Here is a 21,978-nt window from a genome sequence, read left to right on the forward strand (position 1 = left end):
GCAACAATTTTCAAGCTTCAAAATGGGGTCATAATGGGAAAAGATTGGTTAGTACTGCTGCACAAGGCTATGTAGATAGTGGTGCATGGTGTTCACTTTCCTCAGGAAACTGAGGTAGATCTGCACAGATTCCTCTTCCAAAATGCTTCACTGAGATCCTAAGAAACACTGCTATATAATAATTGTCAGCACTTCAAAGTGTCAAATGCTTATTTGTGTCTCATGTTTACCATCGTGGTTGAATTCAGTCTTCAGGTTTGAACTGGCTGTTGTCTCATTTCCACTTTCATCTAATACAGCTAAACACATGTCTTCACGAACCTGGAAATAAAACAAAAACATAACCTGTGTTTTTCCACTCAGTAAAAAAGCGAAATGCTACCAACTTCACCTTAAATATAGAGGCTTAACCCCTTCACAAGTTGTCAACAGACAACAATATTAGATTGAATCAATGCTCAATGGTACCACTTTCTACTTCTGCAGCGATTACACTTCCCATTCATTATATAACAAACATTATCAGATCAAACTAAAATCACTCAAAATAGCTATAGATGAAGGAATAAATTGCAACTTTCAAACCAAATATCTGCACTCGAGCAGTTTTCTGAACTTGCATTTTAAACCTCAATAGCTGACCCTCCAATAAACAAACATTAATAATGTAATGTTCAAGCACATTATTGGTGATGTTGGACAGATTTGAAAACAAACTCAAGTCAGAAAAATTTATATTTCCCTGCTGAATAAATTAAATCATGATCATCATTCTGCAAGTAGTTTAATGACCAGGGAAGGATGAGTTTGAGAAATCGACTGTTCAGATCGAATCAATTATGTGGATTAAATTTCAAGCTAGTGATACCCCTGAATTTGAGTCAGATTATCCTATGACTCTTACTTATCCCTGAGCTAGGAGGAGTGAGTTCAAGTTCCACCTGCACGAGAAGTACATCATAACACATCTAAACGGGTTGATTAAAAATATAGCCCTTCTGACTCTCTGCATTAGCAATGCCTGCCTCATACTATATCAACAGACTGAGGCAATTGAATAAATAGTCAACGCAGCACAGGTTCCATACTGCGATTGAGCAGCGAGTGAGAGAAGGCATTAGACAGCATATCATGACAAGCCTGAATGATATGAATTAAATTATGGACAGATATTCTGGGATTTGCTGGACACAATGAATAATTCCACCTTTTCAAACCTCATCCCTTTTGCAGTACTCAAATACCAGAGACAATGCCCTTCTCTGTCACAACTGTCTCTGATCTAACCATTGCTTTTAATTGCCAGTGCTGAGAGTCTGATAGCCTCTTCTTTAAGTATTCACACTATTATGTGGCAGATCAAACCCCTTCAGAATATATCAAGGAGATGGCCTCAACCCGACATTTTAACTTATTTAAAGGCAAGTGTGAAGTGCAGAATTCCAGATGTGATTCAACTGAGACAGGCAAGAAGGGGTAAGATTAAGAAGACTTGGATGATGAGAACAAAGGAGCTTCTCTCCAAAAGGAAAAAGGCATCTGATGTAAGGTGGAGAAAGCAAGGATCTAGCACAGCTTTAGAGGATTACAGGCTTGCTAGAAAGGAGCTCAGAAATGGACTGAGGAGAGCCAGGAGGGGGCATGAAAAAGGATTAGGGAGAACCCAAAGGCATTTTACTCACACGTGAGGAATGAGAGAATGATCAAGGAGAAGGTAGGGCCAGTCAAGGATAACGTAGGGAACTTGTGCGTGGAGTCTGATCAGATAGGAAAAGTCCTAAATGAGTTTTTTGCTTTGGTTTTCACTAAGGGACCTTGTTGAGAATGAGAACTTTGAGGAGCTGGGAAACAGGCTTGACCAGATCAAGATTGATGAAATTGATGTGCTGGAAATTTTGGCAAACATTAAGATTGGCAAGTCTCCAGGACAAGACCAGATTTATCCTAGGCTTTTCCAAGGACCGAGAAAGGAGGTTGCTAAGTCACTGGCGAAGATCTTTGCTTCCTCATTCTCCACGGGGAACATTCCAGAGGATTGGAGGGAGGAGAACGTTGTTCCTCTTTTTAAGATGGGGAAGAGGGAAATCCTTGGCAATTATAGAGCAGTCAGTCAGTCTTACATCTGTGGCCAGCAAGGTTTTGGAAAGAATTCTGAGGGATAGGATTTATGACTATTTGGAAAAGCACAGCTTGATTAAAAGGCAGTCAGCATGATGTGTGAGGGGCAGGTCATGGCTCACAAATCTTATTAAGTTCTTTGAGGTGGTGACGAGACAGGTCGACGAAGGTCAAGCAGTGGATGTGGTGTACATGGACTTCAGCAAGGCATTTGATAAGATTTCCAACAGTAGGCTCATTCATAACGTAAGGAGGTATGGGATACAGGGAGATTTGGCTATCTGGATTCAGAATTGGTGGCTGACAGAAGGCAGGGAGTGGTCATAAAGGGAAAATATTCTGCCGAGAGGTCAGCGGTGAGTGGTGTCCCACGGGGCTCTGTTCTTGGGCCCCTGCTCTTTGTCGTTTTTATAAATGACTCGGATGAGGAGGTTGAGGAGTGGGTGAATAAATTTGCAGATGACACAAAGGTTAGAGGTGCCATTGATAGTATTGAGGGCTGTTGCAGGCTGCAGCGCAACATAGACTGGTCAGAGAGCTGGGCTGAGAAATGGCAGATGGAGTTCAACCTGGATAAATGCGAAGTGATGCATGTTGGAAGGTCGAACATGAATGTTGAATATAGAATTAAAGACAGGATTATTGGCAGTATGGAGCAACAGAGGGATTTTGGTGTGCAAATGCATAGACCCCTCAAAGTTGCCAACCAAGTGGATAGGGTTGTTAAGAAAGCAGGTGCTTTGACTTTCATTAACAGAGAGATCGGGATTAAGAACCATGACGTTTTGCTGCAGTTCGACAAAGACCCTGGTGAGACCACACTTGGAATATTGTGTCCAGTTCTGGTTGCCCTATTATAGGAAAAATATGGAGGCTTTGGGGAGGGTTCAAAGAAGGTTTACCAGGATGCTGCTTGGACTGGGGGGGGGGCTTGTCTTACGAAGACCGGTTGACTAAGCTTGGACTTTTCTCTCTGGCATTTGGTATGCTTTCCTTTATCAGTGAGAGTATTGAGTACAGAAGCTGGGACGACATGTTGCGGCTGCACAGGAAATTGGTTAAGCTACTGTTGGAATATTGCGTGCAATTTTGGTCTCCTTATTGGAAAGATGTTGTGAAACTTGAAAGGGTTCAGAAAAGATTTGCAAGGATGTTACCAGGGTTGGAGGATTTGAGCTATGGGGAGAGGCTGAACAGGCCGGGGCTGTTTTCCCCTTCAGTGTCAGAGGTTTACAAAATATGGCATGAATAGGATAAATAGACAAAATCTTTTCCCTGGGGTAGGGGAGTCCAGAACTAGAGGGCATAGGTTTAAGGTGAGAGGGGAAAGATATAAAAGGGACCTAAGGGGTAACCTTTTGATGCAGAGGGTGGTACATGCATGGAATGAGCTACCAGAGAAAGTGGTGGAAGCTGGTACAATTGCAACATTTAAAAGGCATTTGGATGGGTACATGAATAGGAAAGATTTGGAGGGATATGGGCCAGGTGCTAGCTGATGGGACTATATTAGGCTAGGATATCTAGTCGGCATGGACTGAGTTGGACCAAAGTGTCTGTTTCCGTGCTGTACATCTCTATAACTCTATGATTCTGGAGAGAAGGAGGAAAAGAGAGGTGACCTGATCGAGGTATACGAGGTAGTGCGAGAAATGGATAGTCAATACCCAGAGATAGTTTCCCAGGGCAGGATTAAATGGCACGAGGGGTCATCGTGTTAAGATATTAGGAGGAAAGTATAGAGGAGATGTCAGAGCTATGTTCTTTACGCAGAGAGTTGTGAATGCATGGAATGCATTGCCAGCTGTGGTGGTGGAAGCAGAGTCATTGGGGACATTTAAGCATCTGCTGGACATGTACATGGACAGCAGTGAATTGAGAGGTGCGCAGGTTAGGTTATTTTATTTTAGATTAGGAGTAATCCTTGGCACAACATCGTGGGCTAAAGGGCCTGTTCTGTACTGTACTTTTCTATATTATGTTCTATGTTCTAATTGGTCAACTACAAGGCTTTACTCAATACACACCAGAGTTAAAAAGCAAATAAAACGAGAACTGGCATAACAATAACTCTAATGAAATACTTTTAAAAAATACTAATTAACTGCTAATCATTAACTGTTTCAACATAGCATCATTCCATAAAACCCTTGGCAAAGGCAAATTCAGCAAAACAGACCTACCTCACGTTATCTCTTCTGCATTCCAGGAGAAAGAAACACTAAAAGTAACAATCGTGCAGCAGAGAGAGAGAGCTATATCAACTTTCTTCCACAGTCAACTCTAAATCCCAACATAAAGCAAAACTAAAACCACGGGGCTGAGAGCGCCAGACTCCACCCACTCATGGTTCATTTATCTAATTTAAGAAAAATCAACAAATGAGCTCAAAGCTGTTCCCCCACTGCTTCGGACATAGACATTTCAGCACCACTGTGACAACATCTCTCTGCAAGAGAAACACGACAGGACACCTTTTAAAGGGCACAGTATCCTCATAACACAACTGAGGTTAAGTTTTTACAGCTTCAAATAACTTCTTCAGAGTTCTAACCAAACATGTCTGCTCTGTAAATTTTATACTAGAACCCTAACACTATATTAACATATTTCCTAACAGTTGCAAACTAACTCCTTTAACTAGGATAAATGGTTTCACACATCCAATCTCAGCAAGGAGTTGCGAACCGAAACCAAATGTTTTCCAAGTTATAGGTGCTTCCCCTGAGCAAAACAAAAATTATTTTCAGATCCTTTTATGTTTACTCTGTTTGCAAAACCGTCCGAATTCAAGTAAACTCCAATTCGCACTCCATAAACTCACTTTTGCAAAACATTCCTGGGACGCTATCAAATTAAGCATTAAACCCCCTTATACAGACACACCAAAACCCACATGCCATGTGTTCAAAACTAGTTTTAAAGTTCAAAACTCAAAAAAAAAACATAGATCACATACCTTTTGTTACAGAAGTATTTCCTTTACAAAATAACAACAATTACTTGAAAGTTTCAGTTGTAAAGAGTACCTGAAGACGTGTAAGATGACATATACCTTGTTTTTCTTTTTACGTCGTTTTGCTTCCTCCGCTGCAATGCCTGCTGCCTCATTTAGATACTTTTTACCCACTTTACTTTCAAACCACTTTAAGTCCACAAAAACTTCACTAAAATGTTCACGATCAAACTGTAATTAAACATATCATGTTTAATTAGGAACAAAAATGCTCAAATAGTATTTATTGAAATGTTTCACTTGCTAAAACATACAAAGTGAATCCAGTTAAGGTTAAACACCCTCATGAGTGCTGAAGAGGAATCATATTGAACTTAAAACACTGTTTCTTTCTCAAGATATTGCTGGACATGCTGAGTTTATTCTGCATTAGCTGTTTTTAATGCAAAATGCCAGCAACTGAATTTCATACCAATATGCTGTTATTTCTGGAAAATATTATGAGAGCTAAGTCAGGTTTGGAAGTGCAGAAACTGGTATCATTGTGCCAAACGTGTATTTTTTAAAGCTATCAAGATAAGTGGACCCAACTATAAGTTGCACATAGAGTCATATGGTTAGGAAACAGTACTTTGATCCAACCAGTCCATGTTGAACATAATTCAAAACTAAACTAGTCCCTCCTACCTGCCTGCTCCTGGCCCATATTCCTCTCAACCTTTTCTATTCATGTATCTATCCAACGGTGTAATTGTACCGCATCCATCACTTTCTCATACCTGCCTTTATTACTGAATCAATGCTGATTATATTTTTGAGTTATTATTTCAGGCACATTTTCAGGCTAAGTTAGACAAAGTGCACAAATATTTCAACAAAAAAATGTACAAGCAATCCATGCTTACCTCTGACAGTTTTACAAGATACTTCTCAAAGTGTTCCAAATTTAATGTTCCACCTTCGTTAATATATCCTGATCAAAAGAAAATAGTTTTTCACAACAAAGCTTTTCTTTGCCTATGAATCAATAAGTTTGAAATTTACTGTAGAGTATGTTGCTAAATGCGCTCACCTCCAAGACTTGGTAGGACCTCAGTGTACGTCTTGTATAGCAAAGGCAGTGCATCATGATTGATGTGTAAATGAGGTAGATGAGGAATAAAATCATTACCAACAAGAAACCCCATCAATATCCAGTCATCAATTATTCGCTCAACGTCATATTCAAAACAAATCTTGTCCTGTTAATGGAAGTCAAGAACAAACAATTTATTTAAGGGTAATCAAAGTTCTGAAGAAGTTGTAACAACACATAGTACTGGGTTGAATTGGCAAATTTCTGCAAGTAGAAAAATTGTTCATTCTTAGGAAGGCCAACTCTAAAGGCCAATTATTTAATGGTACACTTACCACAACAACTGAACAACTAACATGAACAAGTGCTGTAATGCTGGTAAGAGTACCATCTCAATGGTCTTGGCTTGTTATTAACTTCAGCAATATAATCATCATCATAGCCAATTCTTGAAAACCCAGAACTAGCAAGCAGCAAGAACCAGCTGTTTCTCCAGTGATGAAGGGAAGAAACAAAGTTATCGGAGTTATCCTGAGATCAATCTCATATCCCCAAGGAGTTGGCTTGTGACAACTTGTTGGAAGGTTTTAGGAGTACTGAAATGGCTGTGTTGCCTGACACACAGATACATGTGTAACAGCAACAAAATCTCTGAAAGGGCTTAAATAAAGAATGATAAAACCCCTAACAAATCATTAAAAATGAAAAATTAATAAAATATATATGTGAAAATTAAAAACACAGTTACAGTAGAATGTTAATTTATTTTTAAAAAGTCATGTCTATGTTGCTAAATCAATCAGAGGTGAGTATTCAGAGTCAGAATTTATCATCAGATATTTGGAGTCAGCAGACACTTTCCATTGAAATAGACAATTTAGCCTTACAGCTCTGAATAATCCGTGAATTGGGTGATCAAAATAGGCAATGCTCAAACAGGAAAACAGACCACATTTTAGGAAGGATATGAAGGATGCAGAATGGATGCAGAAATAATTTCCAAGAATCGACTGAAGACTGAGAGGTTTCAGTTACTTGGATAGGTTTGACAAGCTAGAACTGTTCTATTTAGAAGGGGAAAGAAAAACCCAGAGGGGACATTTGATAAAGATGCTCAAAGTTGTGATAGGTTCTGGATGTAGGTTTGCTCTTTGAGCTGGAAGGTTCATTTCCAGATGCTTACTAGGCAACATCTTCAGTGACCTCCAGGCGAAGCACTGTTGATGATTCCTGCTTTCTATTTATATGTTTGGGTTTCATCACCCTACCTAGTAGGGTGACGAAATGTCTGGAAATTGACCTTCCAACTCAGCGAGCAAACCTACATCCAGAACCTCAACCTGAGCTACAAATCTTCTCAAAACTCACCAATTGTGATAGGTCTCAACTGAGTAGATAGGAAGAAGTTATTTCAATTGGCAGAAAGGTTGATAATCAGTGGACACTGATTTGAGGTGAATGGCAAAGAGTAAAAAGAGACATGAGGAAACCAGTGAGTAGCTAGGATGTGGAATTCTCTGCCTCAGAGAGTGTGGTGGATAGAGATTAAAGGAAATCCATTCAAAAATCTGTTAAAAATTTGCAGGAGTTCAAATTGAGGAATTAATTCAAAATAATTTCCTTTGAAAAATGCACAAAACACAAATTAATATTATGCCTTTTATCATTCACAGATATTGAAAAATTAATCAATTTTTCACTGCTGTGTTATCATTCATTAAAAGTAATGACCAATTATACACCTGAACACACACACACTAACAAAAAACACAATTAGTAGAATTATGACAAGGTACTCAAGTTTCACAGTCCCATTTTCAGCCCACAACATGGACCCAAAGCACTTTATAGATTAAAGGTCAACCTTAATTCGGCTTGTGCAAATGGTAGTGCACAGCTGTAGAGTAGCAGTGGCAGAAGATATTGTCAAGTTGTAAATAATTCAGTTCCTTTAAAAATAAATGTTTAATATCATTCATATTCACAGTCCATCACATTTTAAATTAGATAATGTGAACAGAATCATTAACGTGCCAGTTCTTCGTGCATTTTATTGCAAGGTATATTTACTTGCATAGTCCCGTCTCTCAGTTCACTTTTGTTCCCCACCTTTATCATCACGATGCTGCTCAGAGAAAATGTGTGAAGAATTTTAGTTGAAGCACTTTTCGGAAGGTATTAGGAAATAGCCATGGACTGCAGGTAGCATGTTATAATAGCAAACTAAGTTCCTAATACCACCAGAAAGAAACATTACACACCTTGCCTCTTAACCTCTCTGATCAACAGTTTGGCAACTGAATGATACATGTAAAGGGGAGATAACAGCAAAACTAATTACCACATCATTGACCCTTACACCATATATGGCTAAAAATCACAACACCAGGTTATAGTCCAACAGGTTTAATTGGAAGCACTAGCTTTCGGAGCGCTGCTCCTTCATCAGGTGGTTGTCAGAGTTGAAGCGGTCTGAAAGCTAGTGCTTCCAATTAAACCCCCTGGAGTTGTGAGATTTTTAACATTGTACATCCAGTCCAACACCGGCATCTCCAGATCATGACCATATATGGCAATTCAACGCTGATGTTTTCTTGAAAAACACATTCAATTTCCATATACTGACCCGTACAGATGAAAACTCATAGTCAATGTACTCTCTCATTAGGGAAAGGTGCAACAAGTGAAACGTAGTTTCTTCAACGGCAGTAATCCTGAAGCAAACATAAATGTAATTAACAATTTTAAAAAATAAAACTCAACATAGTGAAGAATGAATTAGCACCTGCAATATCAGGAATATGAAAGTACACAAAGCTTTTTTGTAAATTTTAGCCACACCGTAATAGGAAAGCATCCAGCAGAATCCAAAGATTTTCTTCTCAGAAAGGAAAGGGCTGGTGAGCCCAGAATACTGCTATATTCCCCATTGTCAGAAGAGTATTAAACACACTTTGATAAGTAATATGTGCTGATAAAGAAAACGCCAATGAAGAGAAGAAGAAGAAAGAAAATTGAAGAAATTGTACATTTCTAAAGACAGGAACAGAATGATCTTTATTACAAGTCTAAAGGACTTTATTAAATAAAAGAAAAAAATCCTACCTTTTCTGTGATTTTCTGCCACCAAATCGAACTTCTTCCCTCAAAAGGGAAAAATTTGGTTCATGGCTTGTTAATCCAAGCATAATCTTCATTAAACATAAATATTATTAATTTAGCTGCACAATTATTTCTTTAAAACTGCTTGTAATCATGATCAAAAACCTTATCCTGATTGCAGTGAAATTATGCAAAAAACAAAAAGTGTTCAATAACCATGTATTCTTGCAAAGAAACACTATCAAAAATTAGTACAAGGATTTTATAACATTGTATAAAATAAAAGCTATGATTAAAAACTAATAATAATAACAATAAGTTGTTTCTCTTGAAGTACTAAAGATATGACAGCAGAACACCAACTCTATCAGACTTTATCAGTCATATTACTGTGGACAGGTAGCAAATAGGAGACCACATACTTCAATCTTAAAATGATGCAACTCTTTAGCTGATTACTTCAGCTACATGATGGTTATGGAGATCCCAATAACAGAGAAATCAATAGAAAAAAAAGCCCTCTCAGGAAAATTAACAGAACAAATGTAATTTCTGCAGTAAAATAATATCAATAACTGAAATTCTCTTTATCTTGTCCATATCACAATTTAGAAAGAGCTTCTCAAGGATTTTGTTCATAATATAATCATTCAGGAAAAACAGAACTGTACAGGGCATGGTCTGCAGTTTTGCAAATTCAGAGTTAACATCAAATGTAATCTTCAGGTGAAGTGGGTTAACGACAGAAAGAAAGTTAGACTGGAGGGTGAGAGGGGTTGGGAGAGACATACTGTGCTCTTTAAAAATAGACATAAGATTAAATAACATTTTTCCTTCTTAAGAGTATTTTGTCATACATACTAAATCAGCATCCAGTCCATATAGACAGTGTCTTGTATTGGGATCATGATCAGGTTTTCTTGTTTCAGCTCTAATAAATTCCATAATTTTGTGTTCTCCCTCACCTGGGGTCTAGCAGTAGAAATAGGATATTAGAATACCGAAATAGATATTGAAACGAATAGTCACATACTTAATTCTATTTATTAATCCTATTGGCCGTTTGGAAAAATAACTGCTGATAAACTTCAACCATTTAACAATAAAAACCAAAGGACTGAATGTCATTCAATATTGATTGTCTGACCAACATATGAGAAGTAAAGTATTGAGCGCAAAAATACAAAACAAAGAGCACCTATTAACATATTCATGAACATCGGTTAACATTTTATACCAAGTAACAGAATAGCAAATAAATATATTTCTGAACACAAATTATTTGCACAAAACACACTGACACCAATGATATTATTCATTAAATCTGCTCTTCAAATGTGTAAACAGGATTTCAATTGATTATAAATGCACAAGAAATGGAAGTCATCCGGAAGTTGTAATCATGAGAAATCCATTGCATACATTTGTTCATCTTTCCAGTATCATTTCGTGCATTATATTTTCTGATTCCTAATGCACGTTTAAGCAAAGCTGCACTCTGGCAAGGTTCCTACAGAAATTAGGGCCTGCCAGTCTATTCTCATGTCAATTTAGAAGAGTTTGTTTTTATTCTCCACTCATTGGAAAAATCGATTTGAGGAAAGAAACAATTTTAAGCAACTGTCTATACTCGAGTAATTGTCAATCTCATGTAAAGGTCGACCCTATATTTTTGGCCAAATAACCTGGAATTTTCCATATATCTCATGTAAAAGTCGACCCGAGTTCTTCATAGATAACAGATCAACGTTTATGAGTCAGTGTTCCAGCTGTCACGTACCGCTCCAGCTCTCTAGTCTGCCAGTTGTTCCTCTCCACTCCTGGTCTTACAGTCCACTGGCTGTTGTATTTCATTCTGGGTTTTCAGAATTACCATAATTCATTGTTTTTTATTCTTCATTCATTTAGAGAATCAATTGAGCTTCTGCTAATGCTACGGTATGAATTTAGACGGGTATGAATTTCAGCCCCTCAAATGCAGTTTCCATGTAACAGTCAACCCCATAAATGTAACCTTAAAAAGAAGTAAAAAAATTCGACTATCACTCGAGTATTTACAGTAGTTTGTTTTTAATTACCTCATGACCCGACAGGTACACAGCCACACCTTCCCAGGATTTATCTGTTGAAATCTTCGAGTTTATAAAATACTTTAATTGCTCATGTAACCTGGCCATGAAAGCAGTACCTAAAATAGAACGTATGGAAAAAGATTAAAAGTCCTATTTTGCATAACCAAGGGACAAGAAAAGAAATCTCAATCATTCCAGAGTTACAGCTCCAGGACTCTCACTAATACAACCAGTACCAGAACAAAAGTATGGTATTATAATTCATTTTGAAGAGTAAGAGGCGGAACAAGACCTAACAACAAGTCTTAGGGTCCACAAGAGGAACCCGAAAAAAACCCCATTGTTTCAATGTAACTGAAGCAAGAAGTCCTCATCTCAACTTGTCCCTCTTTCAGTAAAGAAAGCAAACGTGATGGCCACATGAGTCTAAAATGGGAAAATACAGACATAAAACATATATAGTTTTAACATCTGCTTATACATGTTTCAACCTAATGTGGTACAGTGGCACATGAATCTGAAACATGCACCTTTCACAGCTCTTATCTGTAGGCTGTCACTGAAGTCCTGAAGTAGTATCACATATGAATTGTACATGAACCACTCATTATTAACGGCAACCGATGATGAATCTAATAGTGGAATTCTACTGTCATGGAGTCAAGTTGAATATTGATACTTCAGTGTTAAGACACTTAATTTAAAATAAGACAACCACATTTGGGGATGCCACAAATATTGTCACAGTAAAGACGAGAAGTGCTCAGCAGGAGTAGCAGTATCCATGAAGAGACAGAGTGTGTTCAGGTTAATAGATGTTATTTGTTTATACCACGACAATAAAGAATAGTTTATTCTATTCATAGCTGAATGGAAATTCCTGCATAATGACTTTCGTGAAACAGGCTTACCAGGTGTGAGACAGGGGAAGCAATGACCTAACTAATAACGTTGGGCTATCCGGGAACCCCGCACTGCCCGGTTCTACCTCCTTCCCAAGATCCACAAGCCTGACCACCCTGGCCGACCCATTGTCTCAGCATGCTCCTGCCCCACTGAACTCATCTCTACCTACCTTGACACTGTCCTATCCCCCCTAGTCCAGGAACTCCCCACATACATTCGAGACACCACCCACACCCTCCACCTCCTCCAAGACTTCCGTTTCCTCAGCCCCCAACGCCTCATCTTCACCATGGACATCCAATCCCTGTACACCTCCATCCGCCGTGACCAGGGGCTCCAAGCCCTCCGTTTTTTTTCCTCTCCAGACGTCCCCAACAGTACCCTTCCACCAACACTCTCATTCATTTGGGTGAACTGGTCCTCACTCTTAACAATTTCTCCTTCGAATCCTCCCACTTCCTCCAGACCAAAGGGGTAGCCATGGGCACACGTATGGGCCCCAGCTATGCCTGTCTCTTTGTTGGCTACGTAGAGCAGTTGATCTTCCGTAATTACACCGGCATCACTCCCCACCTCTTCCTCTGCTACATTGATGACTGCATTGGTGCCACCTCGTGCTCCTGCGAGGAGGTTGAGCAATTCATCAACTTCACCAACACATTCCACCCTGACCTTAAATTTACCTGGACCATCTCTGACCCCTCCCTCCCCTTCCTGGACCTCTCCATCTCCATTAATGACGACCGACTTTACACTGACATTTTTTACAAATCCACCGACTACCACAGCTACCTGGATTACACCTCTTCCCACCCTACCTCTTGCAAAAATGCCACCCCGTATTCCCAATTCCTCCACCTCCGCCGGATCTGCTCCCAGGAGGACCAGTTCCACCACAGAACACACCAGATGGCCTCCTTCTTTAGAGACCGCAATTTCCCTTCCCACGTGGTTAAAGATGCCCTCCAACGCATCTCGTCTACATCCCGCACCTCCGCCCTCAGACCCCACCTCTCCAACCGTAACAAGGACAGAACGCCCCTGGTGCTCACCTTCCACCCTACCAACCTTCGCATACACCAAATCATCCGCCAACATTTCCGCCACCTCCAAACAGACCCCACCACCAGGGATATATTTCCCTCCCCACCCCTTTCCGCCTTTCACAAAGACCGTTCCCTCCGTGACTACCTGGTCAAGTCCACGCCCCCTACAACCCACCCTCCCATCCTGGCACTTTCCCCTGCCACCGCAGGAACTGTAAAACCTGTGCCCACACCTCCTCCCTCACCTCCATCCAAGGCCCTAAAGGAGCCTTCCACACCCATCAAAGTTTTACTTGCACATCCACTAATATCATTTATTGTATCCGTTGCTCCCGATGCGGTCTCCTCTACATTGGGGAGACTGGGCGCCTCCTAGCAGAGCGCTTTAGGGACACCCGCACCAATCAACCACACCACCCCGTGGCCCAACATTTCAACTCCCCTTCCCACTCTGCTGAGGACATGGAGGTCCTGGACCTCCTTCACCGCCGCTCCCTCACCACCAGATGCCTGGAGGAAGAACGCCTCATCTTCCGCCTCGGAACACTTCAACCCCAGGGCATCAATGTGGACTTCAACAGTTTCCTCATTTCCTCTTCCCCCACCTCACCCAAGTTCCAAACTTCCAGCTCAGCACTGTCCCCATGACTTGTCCGGACTTGTCCTACCTGCCTAGCTCCTTTTCCACCTATCCACTCCATCCTCTCCGCCCTGAATTATCACCTTCATCCCCTCCCCCACTCACCCATTGTACTCTATGCTACTTTCTCCCCACCCCCACCCTCCTCTAGCTTATCTCTCCACGCTTCAGGCTCACTGCCTTTGTTCCTGATGAAGGGCTTTTGCCCGAAATGTCGATTTCGAAGTTACTTGGATGCTGCCTGAACTGCTGTGCTCTTCCAGCACCCACTAATCCAGAATGTGGTTTCCAGCATCTGCAGTCATTGTTTTTATCTTATTATTCCAGAGACACAGGTACACTTTGGGGATCTCAATTTGAAACCTGCCATGATAAATGGGACTCTGAATTCAATAAAAGAAAACATGGAAGAGTCTAATGACGATATCATTAGATTGTAGGAAAAACCCGTCTGGTTCAGTAACATCCTTTAGGGGAGGGAACTGCTGTCATTACTTGGTGTGGCCTGTCTGTGACTCCAGACCACTGCAATGTGGAAGACTGGGCAATAAATACTGGCCTAGCCAATGATGGTCACATCCTCCCTGAACGAATAATCAATGAAAAGAAACATTAACTCTGTTTCTGACACCACAGATGCTGCCAGAAGTGTCAAGTATTTCCAGAATTTTCCTGTTTTAATTGCACATCCAGAATCTATTTGTTTTCCACTTCCAAAACCTATAGTCTTTAACTTTTTGAATGCAATAACTTTTGATAAACTTTCTGGCCATTTCAACATCTGTTGGAAATTACAATGTTGCATATTAGTTTAAAACTCTTATTACAATGTTTTTCTAATCTCCAAAGAACATGATACATTTAGAATTAGAACATGAGTTTAGAAGATTAAGGGGAGACTTGATAGAGACGTACAAGATAATACATGGCTTGGAAAGGGTGGACGCTAGGAAATTGTTTCCGTTAGGCAAGGAGACTAGGACCCGTGGACACAGATTTAGGATTAGAGTGGGTAAATTCAGAACAGAAATGCGGAGACATTTCTTCAGCCAGACAGTGGTGGGCCTGTGGAATTCATTGCTGCAGAGTGCAGTGGAGGCCGGGACGCTAAATGTCTTCAAGGCAGAGATTGATAAATTCTTGATGTCACAAGGAATTAAGGGCTACGGGAGAATGCGGGTAAGTGGAGTTGAGATGCCCATCAGCCACGATTGAATGGCGGAGTGGACTCAATGGGCCAAATGGCCTTACTTCCACTCCTATGTCTTAAGGTCTTATAGAATACATCAGAACTTTGTTGTATATTGTTAACCTAAAAATCAAAAAGCCAAATAAAAGCACTGCATTGACTCATGCAGAAATAGTTTCTTCTATATTTACAATTCACAACCACCTTTCCAAAAAAAGTTGCTTTATTTCTACTTGAGCTTTGACATTAAGTTGAAGGTCTATTATATGAAAGAAAGCCTCAATTTAAGCTCAGAATTCTCACTAATTGGTACTGGTCCAGGAAAAACTGACCAATGCTTATCTGCCTATGTCCAAAGGTTAGAAAGGACAAGGTAATCTCTCTATCTTGATCATTGTGTCAGATGAAATCAGAAACACAATGCAGTTGGAAAAATCAATCTAATAAAAGAGGGTTATCATTAGACCAGAAACTCAGCTCATGTTCTGGGGACCTGAATTTAAATCCTGCCATGGCAGATGGTGGAACTGCGGCTGTACAGGACATTGGTTAGGCCACTGTTGGAATATTGTGTGAAATTTTTGTTTCATTCTTATCGGAAAGATGTAGTGAAACTTGAAAGGGTTCAGAAGAGATTTACAAGGATGTTGCCATGGTTGCAGGATTTGAGCTACAGGGAGAGGCTGAACAGGCTGGGGCTGTTTTCCCTGGAGCGTCGGAGGCTGAGGTGTGACCTTATAGAGGTTTACGAAATTATGAGGGGCATGGATAGGGTAAATAGACAAAGTCTTTTCCCTGGGGTCGGGGATTCCAGAACTAGAGGGCATAGGTTTAGGGTGAGAGGGGAAAAACATAAAAGAGACCTAAGGGGCAACCTTTTCACGCAGAGGGTGGTATGTGTATGGAATGGGTTGCCAGAGGACGTGGTGGAGGCTGGTACAATTTCAACATTTAAGAGGCATTTGGATGGGTATATGAATAGGAAGGGTTTGGAGGGATATGGGCCAGATGCTGGCAGGTGGGACTAGATTGGGTTGGGATATCTGGTCGGCATGGACGGGTTGGACCAAAGGGTCTGTTTCCACGCTGTACATCTCTATGACTCTATAATTAAGAATCTGGAAATAAAGGATCTAAATGATGACCACAAAGCCAATGCCAATTTTCGGAAAAACCTATCTGGTTCACTGAACTTCTTGAGAGAAGGAAACTGCCATCTTTAGCTGCTCTGGCCTACATGTGACTCCAGATTGTCAACTGCCCTCTATGTAATGAGGGATGGGCAATATATTCTGGCCTGGCCAGAGATGCATATGTTACAAGAGTAAATTTTTTTAAAAACTTGACCGCTGCACAAGATGAAGTAGTTGTCAAATTTCCACAATACAGATTATAAATACTCAAACTGTGGAAAACGATGATTATGGGAAATAAATTCATGCCATTACGTTTCCATGAGTGATAGGTTATCATCTATAACGGATGTATTTATTCTGAAGAAGTAAATATAATTGAGAAAAAGTAATTATAATTGACCATTACCTGGGGTGATACAGTTGGAGTCAAATCTGGCTTCTGTTGGAAGGGTTTCTCCTTTCTCTAATGCTTTTTTAATTTTCTCTTCTGCTTCTTTTGCTGATCTACATTTAAGAATATTATTACATTACAATGAATCATATAGAGCAAAAGACAGACTTATTCATAAATGGCGGGAGGTGGGGGTGAGATCAAGCATAGTGAGCATAAACAATTAGTATGTTTCCCCCTTCTCCAATAATTATCATGGGCGGAGAGAGGATTATAAGGAAGGAGGAGGCGAGTTGACATTCTACACGAAACATTGACTCTCCTGCTCCTCGGATTCCGCCTGATCTGCTGTGTTTTCCAGTGCCACACATTTTGACTCAGAACTTCAGCCCTCACTTTCTCCATAGGCAATTATCTGTCTACCAGCACGTGTACACAAGGCGTCAAAAATAATTTTTCACGTGACGCATTTCCTAATTTCAACACCTTGATTAACTCAGTGATAAGCAAGAAGCTGGACTCCTTGCTTTCTAACCCACACACAGCGAAAACATGACACATTAATAAATTACAACCAGTTGCTAGGGCCCTCATGTCGAGAGAGTGGGGCGATGGGAGGCTGACATTTACAGGCATATTCATATAGGCAGCACTGGACAATCCAAGCAACATAATATCAGCTCCAAGTCCATAATCGTAACTGCAGTTATTGATCCTTTCTAAAGCATACCCTATCATCCCCTACTGTACCCATTACACAGGAATTTCCTTTCCAGTATGGCATAGCCCAATAATAAATGCCTAATTTGTCTAATTTCGCCTCATAATCTGATCCCAGAAAATATCATAAACCTGCTTTCAACTTCCTTCAGGGCCAAAACATCCTTTCTGAGGTGTGGTGCCCAGACCTGCTCACAGTACTTTAAGTGGGGACTAACCAGCTTTTTGCATAACTGCAGCATTATGCCTGCATCCTTATCCTCCCGCCCATGAGATATGAAGGGTAGCATTCCATTAGCCGTCTTGACTATTTTCTGCATCTGTTCATGGCATTTTAAAAAGCTATACATCTGAACCCCCAAATCTCATTAGTTATCCACTTTATTTAACATTGTGATTTCTTAAAAACCCTGCCCTGTCCTTTTTTAGTCTGAAATGGATAACCTCACACTTGTTTATATAAAAATCCATTGCCACAGCTTTGCCCATTTACCTAATCTATCATATCCTGTTGTTATGTTATGCTGTCGTCAACACTGTCTACAATGCTGCCCAATTTTGCATCATAAGCAAATTTAGATATTTGACTTTTTAAAGCTATAATCAAGTTATTCATGAATATTGTGAATAATTGAACCCCCAACACAGATCCCTTTGCGACACCATTAATCACATCCTGCCAATTTGAGCACTTAACCTTTATTCCAATTCTCTGTTTCCTGCCACTCAACCAATTTCTGATTCAGGTCAGTACTTTGCCCTCAATTCTTTTGGCTTGCACCTTAGCTAATGGCCTTTTGTGTGGGACTTTATCAAAAGCCTTCTGGAGATTCATTTAAACAGCATTCATCAACTTATCTCCATCACCTCTTCAAAAAAACTCAGGTTTGTCAGGTTATGATCAACCCTTCGTGAATCAATGTCAAGACTGTGGTACTGGAAAAGCACAGTGGGTCAGGCAGCATCTGAGGAGCAGGAGAATCGACGTTTCGGGCATAAGCCCTTCATCAGGCATCCTCGAAATTTCAATTCTCTTACTCCTCAAATGCTGCCTGACCTGCTGTGCTTTTCCAGCACCACACGCTCTACTCTGATCTCCAGCATCTGCAGTCCTCACCTCCTCCTTCGTGAATCTATGTTGACTTTCCCCAATTAGCTGAAATTTTCTGAGACGATCCATTACCCTGTCCTTCAGTACAGACTCCAATAATTTTCTCACCACAGATGTCAGGCTAAATGTCTATAAATCCCTGGTTTCCCTCTGTCATCCTTCTTAAAAGGCAGAATGACATGAGAAAATTTCCAATGGAGGGGTACAATTCTTGAATCCAGGGAACTTTGAAAGGTTATGGTCAGGGCAATGGTAATGTGCTCTCCCATCTTCTTTAATGCCCCATGGATGGAAACCATGAGGTTCCAGAGATATGTAACTCTCATTTACATCAATTTCCCATTATTGAGGACATACTTCAGTTCATTTTATTTAAACCCTGCTCCTGATCCTCCGCTAATTTCTTTGGGACTGCCTCCTTTCCTGCTGTGAATACTGAAGCAAAATAACCATTCGACATGTCAGCCATTTTCCCATGGTCATTGATAATATCCCCACACTCAGCCTTCATTAGGTCAATAGGACTCTTAACCACTGCTTTCCCTTTATATAGCTATAAAGTCTCTGCTTATTGTCTCTTATGTATCTTATAGGCCACTTTATTGCTCATTGTTGGTCTTTGTATTTGTCCCATTCTGTTCTGTTTTGTACTGTTCTTTGCAATTTAACAAGACCTTCCTTTTCATTTTATGCTGTCCCTCAATACTCAAATGTCAATGGCTGTTTTCTTTTTGAGTGATGGAGCTTTTACTTCTCATGGATACAAACTCCTTCTGAATGTTTCATGCACTGTTCCTGAGTTGTTTTATTCATTAGCAATACTTCCCAGTTTACTGTGGACAGTCCCTGTTTTATCCCATTAATATCTGCCTTCCTTACATCCAAAATTCTCGTGTCCAATTTTTGCTTATTTCTTTTCGATGCTACATGAAACACCATCATTTTATGATCATTATATGACAAATGCTCAGACACAAATAGGTCACTTAATTAAATCAGGTCCATTACTAGATACAATATGGCTTGTCCCTTCGTCACATCCAAGACAAGGATGTCTTAATTGTTCATGGGATGTGGGTGACCAGTCTCTAGGCCAGCATTGATCGCCCATCTCTAGCTGTCCTTGAGATGGCAGTGGGGAGCTGAAATCCATTCTTTATCTTGTCAAAAATAAGCTTCCCTGAGATGTGATGTCTATGAGATGGATGAAAAACTTTTCAACCGCGATCAGTTAAACCCAAGAAGAAAACAACACTGACATCAGTCATGGAACTTCAGTACGTGGATGACAATGTCATCTCCACTCAAAGGAGAATCTTCAAGCCTCACTTAACACCTTCACATAAGTATATGGACTAATTGGTCTCAGTTTCAACCTCAAGAATGACAACGATTTACTAAACCTTCCCAGGACAAGTTTCAATCTCTCCCTCTATTACGATCAACAGAGAAATGTTTCCCAACATGGAAGATTTCCTCCAACTGAGGAGTCACGTCTCATCTAAGGTTGAAACTGACATGGCGAACCAATCTGTGATTGCCACCTTTGGTTGCCCAAGGCTGGATGGCTTCAACGATTGAAATCCGTGCTGATGCCAAGATTCTGTGTATAGAGGCAGTCAGTCATCCTTCCAACTCTTCTATATGACTCCCAAACTTGGAGTATGTATAGATGGCAACCAAAGGCCACCTTGAGAAGTAACAGCAACAGTCTGAGACAGATTTTCTGCATCAGCTGGAAGTACAGGCATACTAACATCTGTGTCCTTGAAGGAGCCAACAGCACTAACATCAAGGCCCTAACGAAGCGAAACCAATTCCGCTGGCTGGCTATGTGTTTCTGATACAGAGTTCAGACTGCCAGAGCAGGTCTTCTTCACCCACCTCATGCAAGGCACTCAGCTGACAGGTGAACCAAGGAAGCTCTTCAAGGATTCCCTGAAGGTTTACAAAAGAAATGTAACAGACATCATAACCTGGAAACCACTGTTCAGAAGAAACTGACTGAGAGGGACACAATTCTTTGAGAACAACCATCTATGAGAGGAGTTCCAGTAAAGGAACCAGAGAAAGGAATGTCAGCAACCTTGAGAACAAGGATCAATTCCACCTCCTGGAAACACCTGCCAAATGTGTGGTAGGAGATGCTGTTCTAGGTTCTCATCTAAGGTTGAAACTGACATGGCGAACCAATCTGTGATTGCCACCTTTGGTTGCCCAAGGCTGGATGGCTTCAATGATTGAAATCCGTGCTGATGCCAAGATTCTGTGTATAGAGGCAGTCAGTCATCCTTAGACTCATCAGCCACAGAAGAAACCACAGAACCCATGAGTAGTGACACGGAATTAGGCAGACAACCATACACGTAAGCCACATGATTGCTGACAAATTGCTCCAAATACATTCCCTTCATCAATAATGGAACAGCCGAGCACATCAAAGTAAAAGACAAGTTTGAAGCATTAGTCACCATCTTCAAGAAGCACTGAGTGAACATTTCACCTCAGGCTCCTCCTGAGGTCCTCACCCTCAAAGACATCAGTCTTCAGGCAATTTGACTCACTCCATATGCTCTAAAGCAAAGGCTGAAGTCAGTAAATACAGCAAAACTCATAGAACTTTACAACATTTCAACTGTTTGTATTCCCCAAAGGCCACTCAACATCTATCCAAATCTGGGGAAAAGAGCTGAATTTCTGAGTTGAAAGCAACAGCCCTTTACAGAACATAACATTGATAAACCCTATCAACATTTAAACTGATTGTATTTAAAAGGAAAAACTCTTCACTGATTATAGTCGCCACAAGGGAAGATAGCTTCCAACTGAAGATCTCAACTCCCCAGGAGGGGTCTCTCAGTTCCACGATTGGTCAAATAAACAATAGGAGTATGGCCTACTACAGCAAGATTTCACACTTTAATGAATAATGGCTGGGCACAGGTTTGTCCAGCAACACAGTGGTTAAAAGCTTCTGTGTTCCTTGGAGAAACTATGCAATTCATTTGGAACAAAGGCAATTTTTATATGTTTCTTAAATAGTATAGCCTTAAGTGCAGAGTAAATCCAATAATGTGTAATATAATGACATATGGACAGCAGGTTAACCTAATGATATCTCTTCCCACCTGCATTTCAAGGTTAGCTAGGATGGTTAGTAATGTCCTATCTAATTTTGTTAATTCTATACTTGAAGAGTCCATTGTTCTGCTTTGTATTTGATTCAGTTAGTTCAGCAAGGCAGGAATACAGCCTTTACCAAGGTGAAAAGTCAATTTAAATGTAGTGTTAATTTGCAGCCTGAAGACATTTTATTATGTTACTTTATGCTACTTGCATTGAGAAGCCATTTTGTAGTTAGTAAAAGCATGCATTAAATGGTTGCTCCTGACAACAGCTTAAATCCAGATTTTAGATCCTCACAACAACCACCAATCAATCAACTCAACTCCAGCACATCGCTGCAAAAGTTTCTCAGGATAACATCCTATACCCAGTCAGCTGCAGCTGCTTCCT

General features: G+C 40.4%; 1 protein-coding gene across 5 annotated transcripts in view; it reads right to left on the bottom strand.

Annotated features, from left to right (window-relative positions):
• Positions 1 to 21,978, bottom strand: part of xrn1 (5'-3' exoribonuclease 1) — a 122,703-nt gene that overhangs the window by 87,789 nt on the left and 12,936 nt on the right. For all 5 annotated transcript variants that reach the window (XM_072571971.1, XM_072571973.1, XM_072571972.1 and 2 more), the window contains exons 4-12: positions 16,647 to 16,744; positions 11,330 to 11,439; positions 10,113 to 10,223; positions 9,255 to 9,340; positions 8,776 to 8,863; positions 6,147 to 6,315; positions 5,980 to 6,047; positions 5,174 to 5,305; positions 231 to 321 (exon numbers count right to left, since the gene is read on the bottom strand). In XM_072571971.1, the coding sequence (XP_072428072.1) occupies positions 231 to 321; positions 5,174 to 5,305; positions 5,980 to 6,047; positions 6,147 to 6,315; positions 8,776 to 8,863; positions 9,255 to 9,340; positions 10,113 to 10,223; positions 11,330 to 11,439; positions 16,647 to 16,744 (953 nt within the window). The remainder of the gene's footprint in view (positions 1 to 230; positions 322 to 5,173; positions 5,306 to 5,979; positions 6,048 to 6,146; positions 6,316 to 8,775; positions 8,864 to 9,254; positions 9,341 to 10,112; positions 10,224 to 11,329; positions 11,440 to 16,646; positions 16,745 to 21,978) is intronic.

This window comes from Chiloscyllium punctatum, chromosome 6, assembly GCF_047496795.1.
Source record: "Chiloscyllium punctatum isolate Juve2018m chromosome 6, sChiPun1.3, whole genome shotgun sequence".
NCBI lineage: Eukaryota > Metazoa > Chordata > Chondrichthyes > Orectolobiformes > Hemiscylliidae > Chiloscyllium > Chiloscyllium punctatum.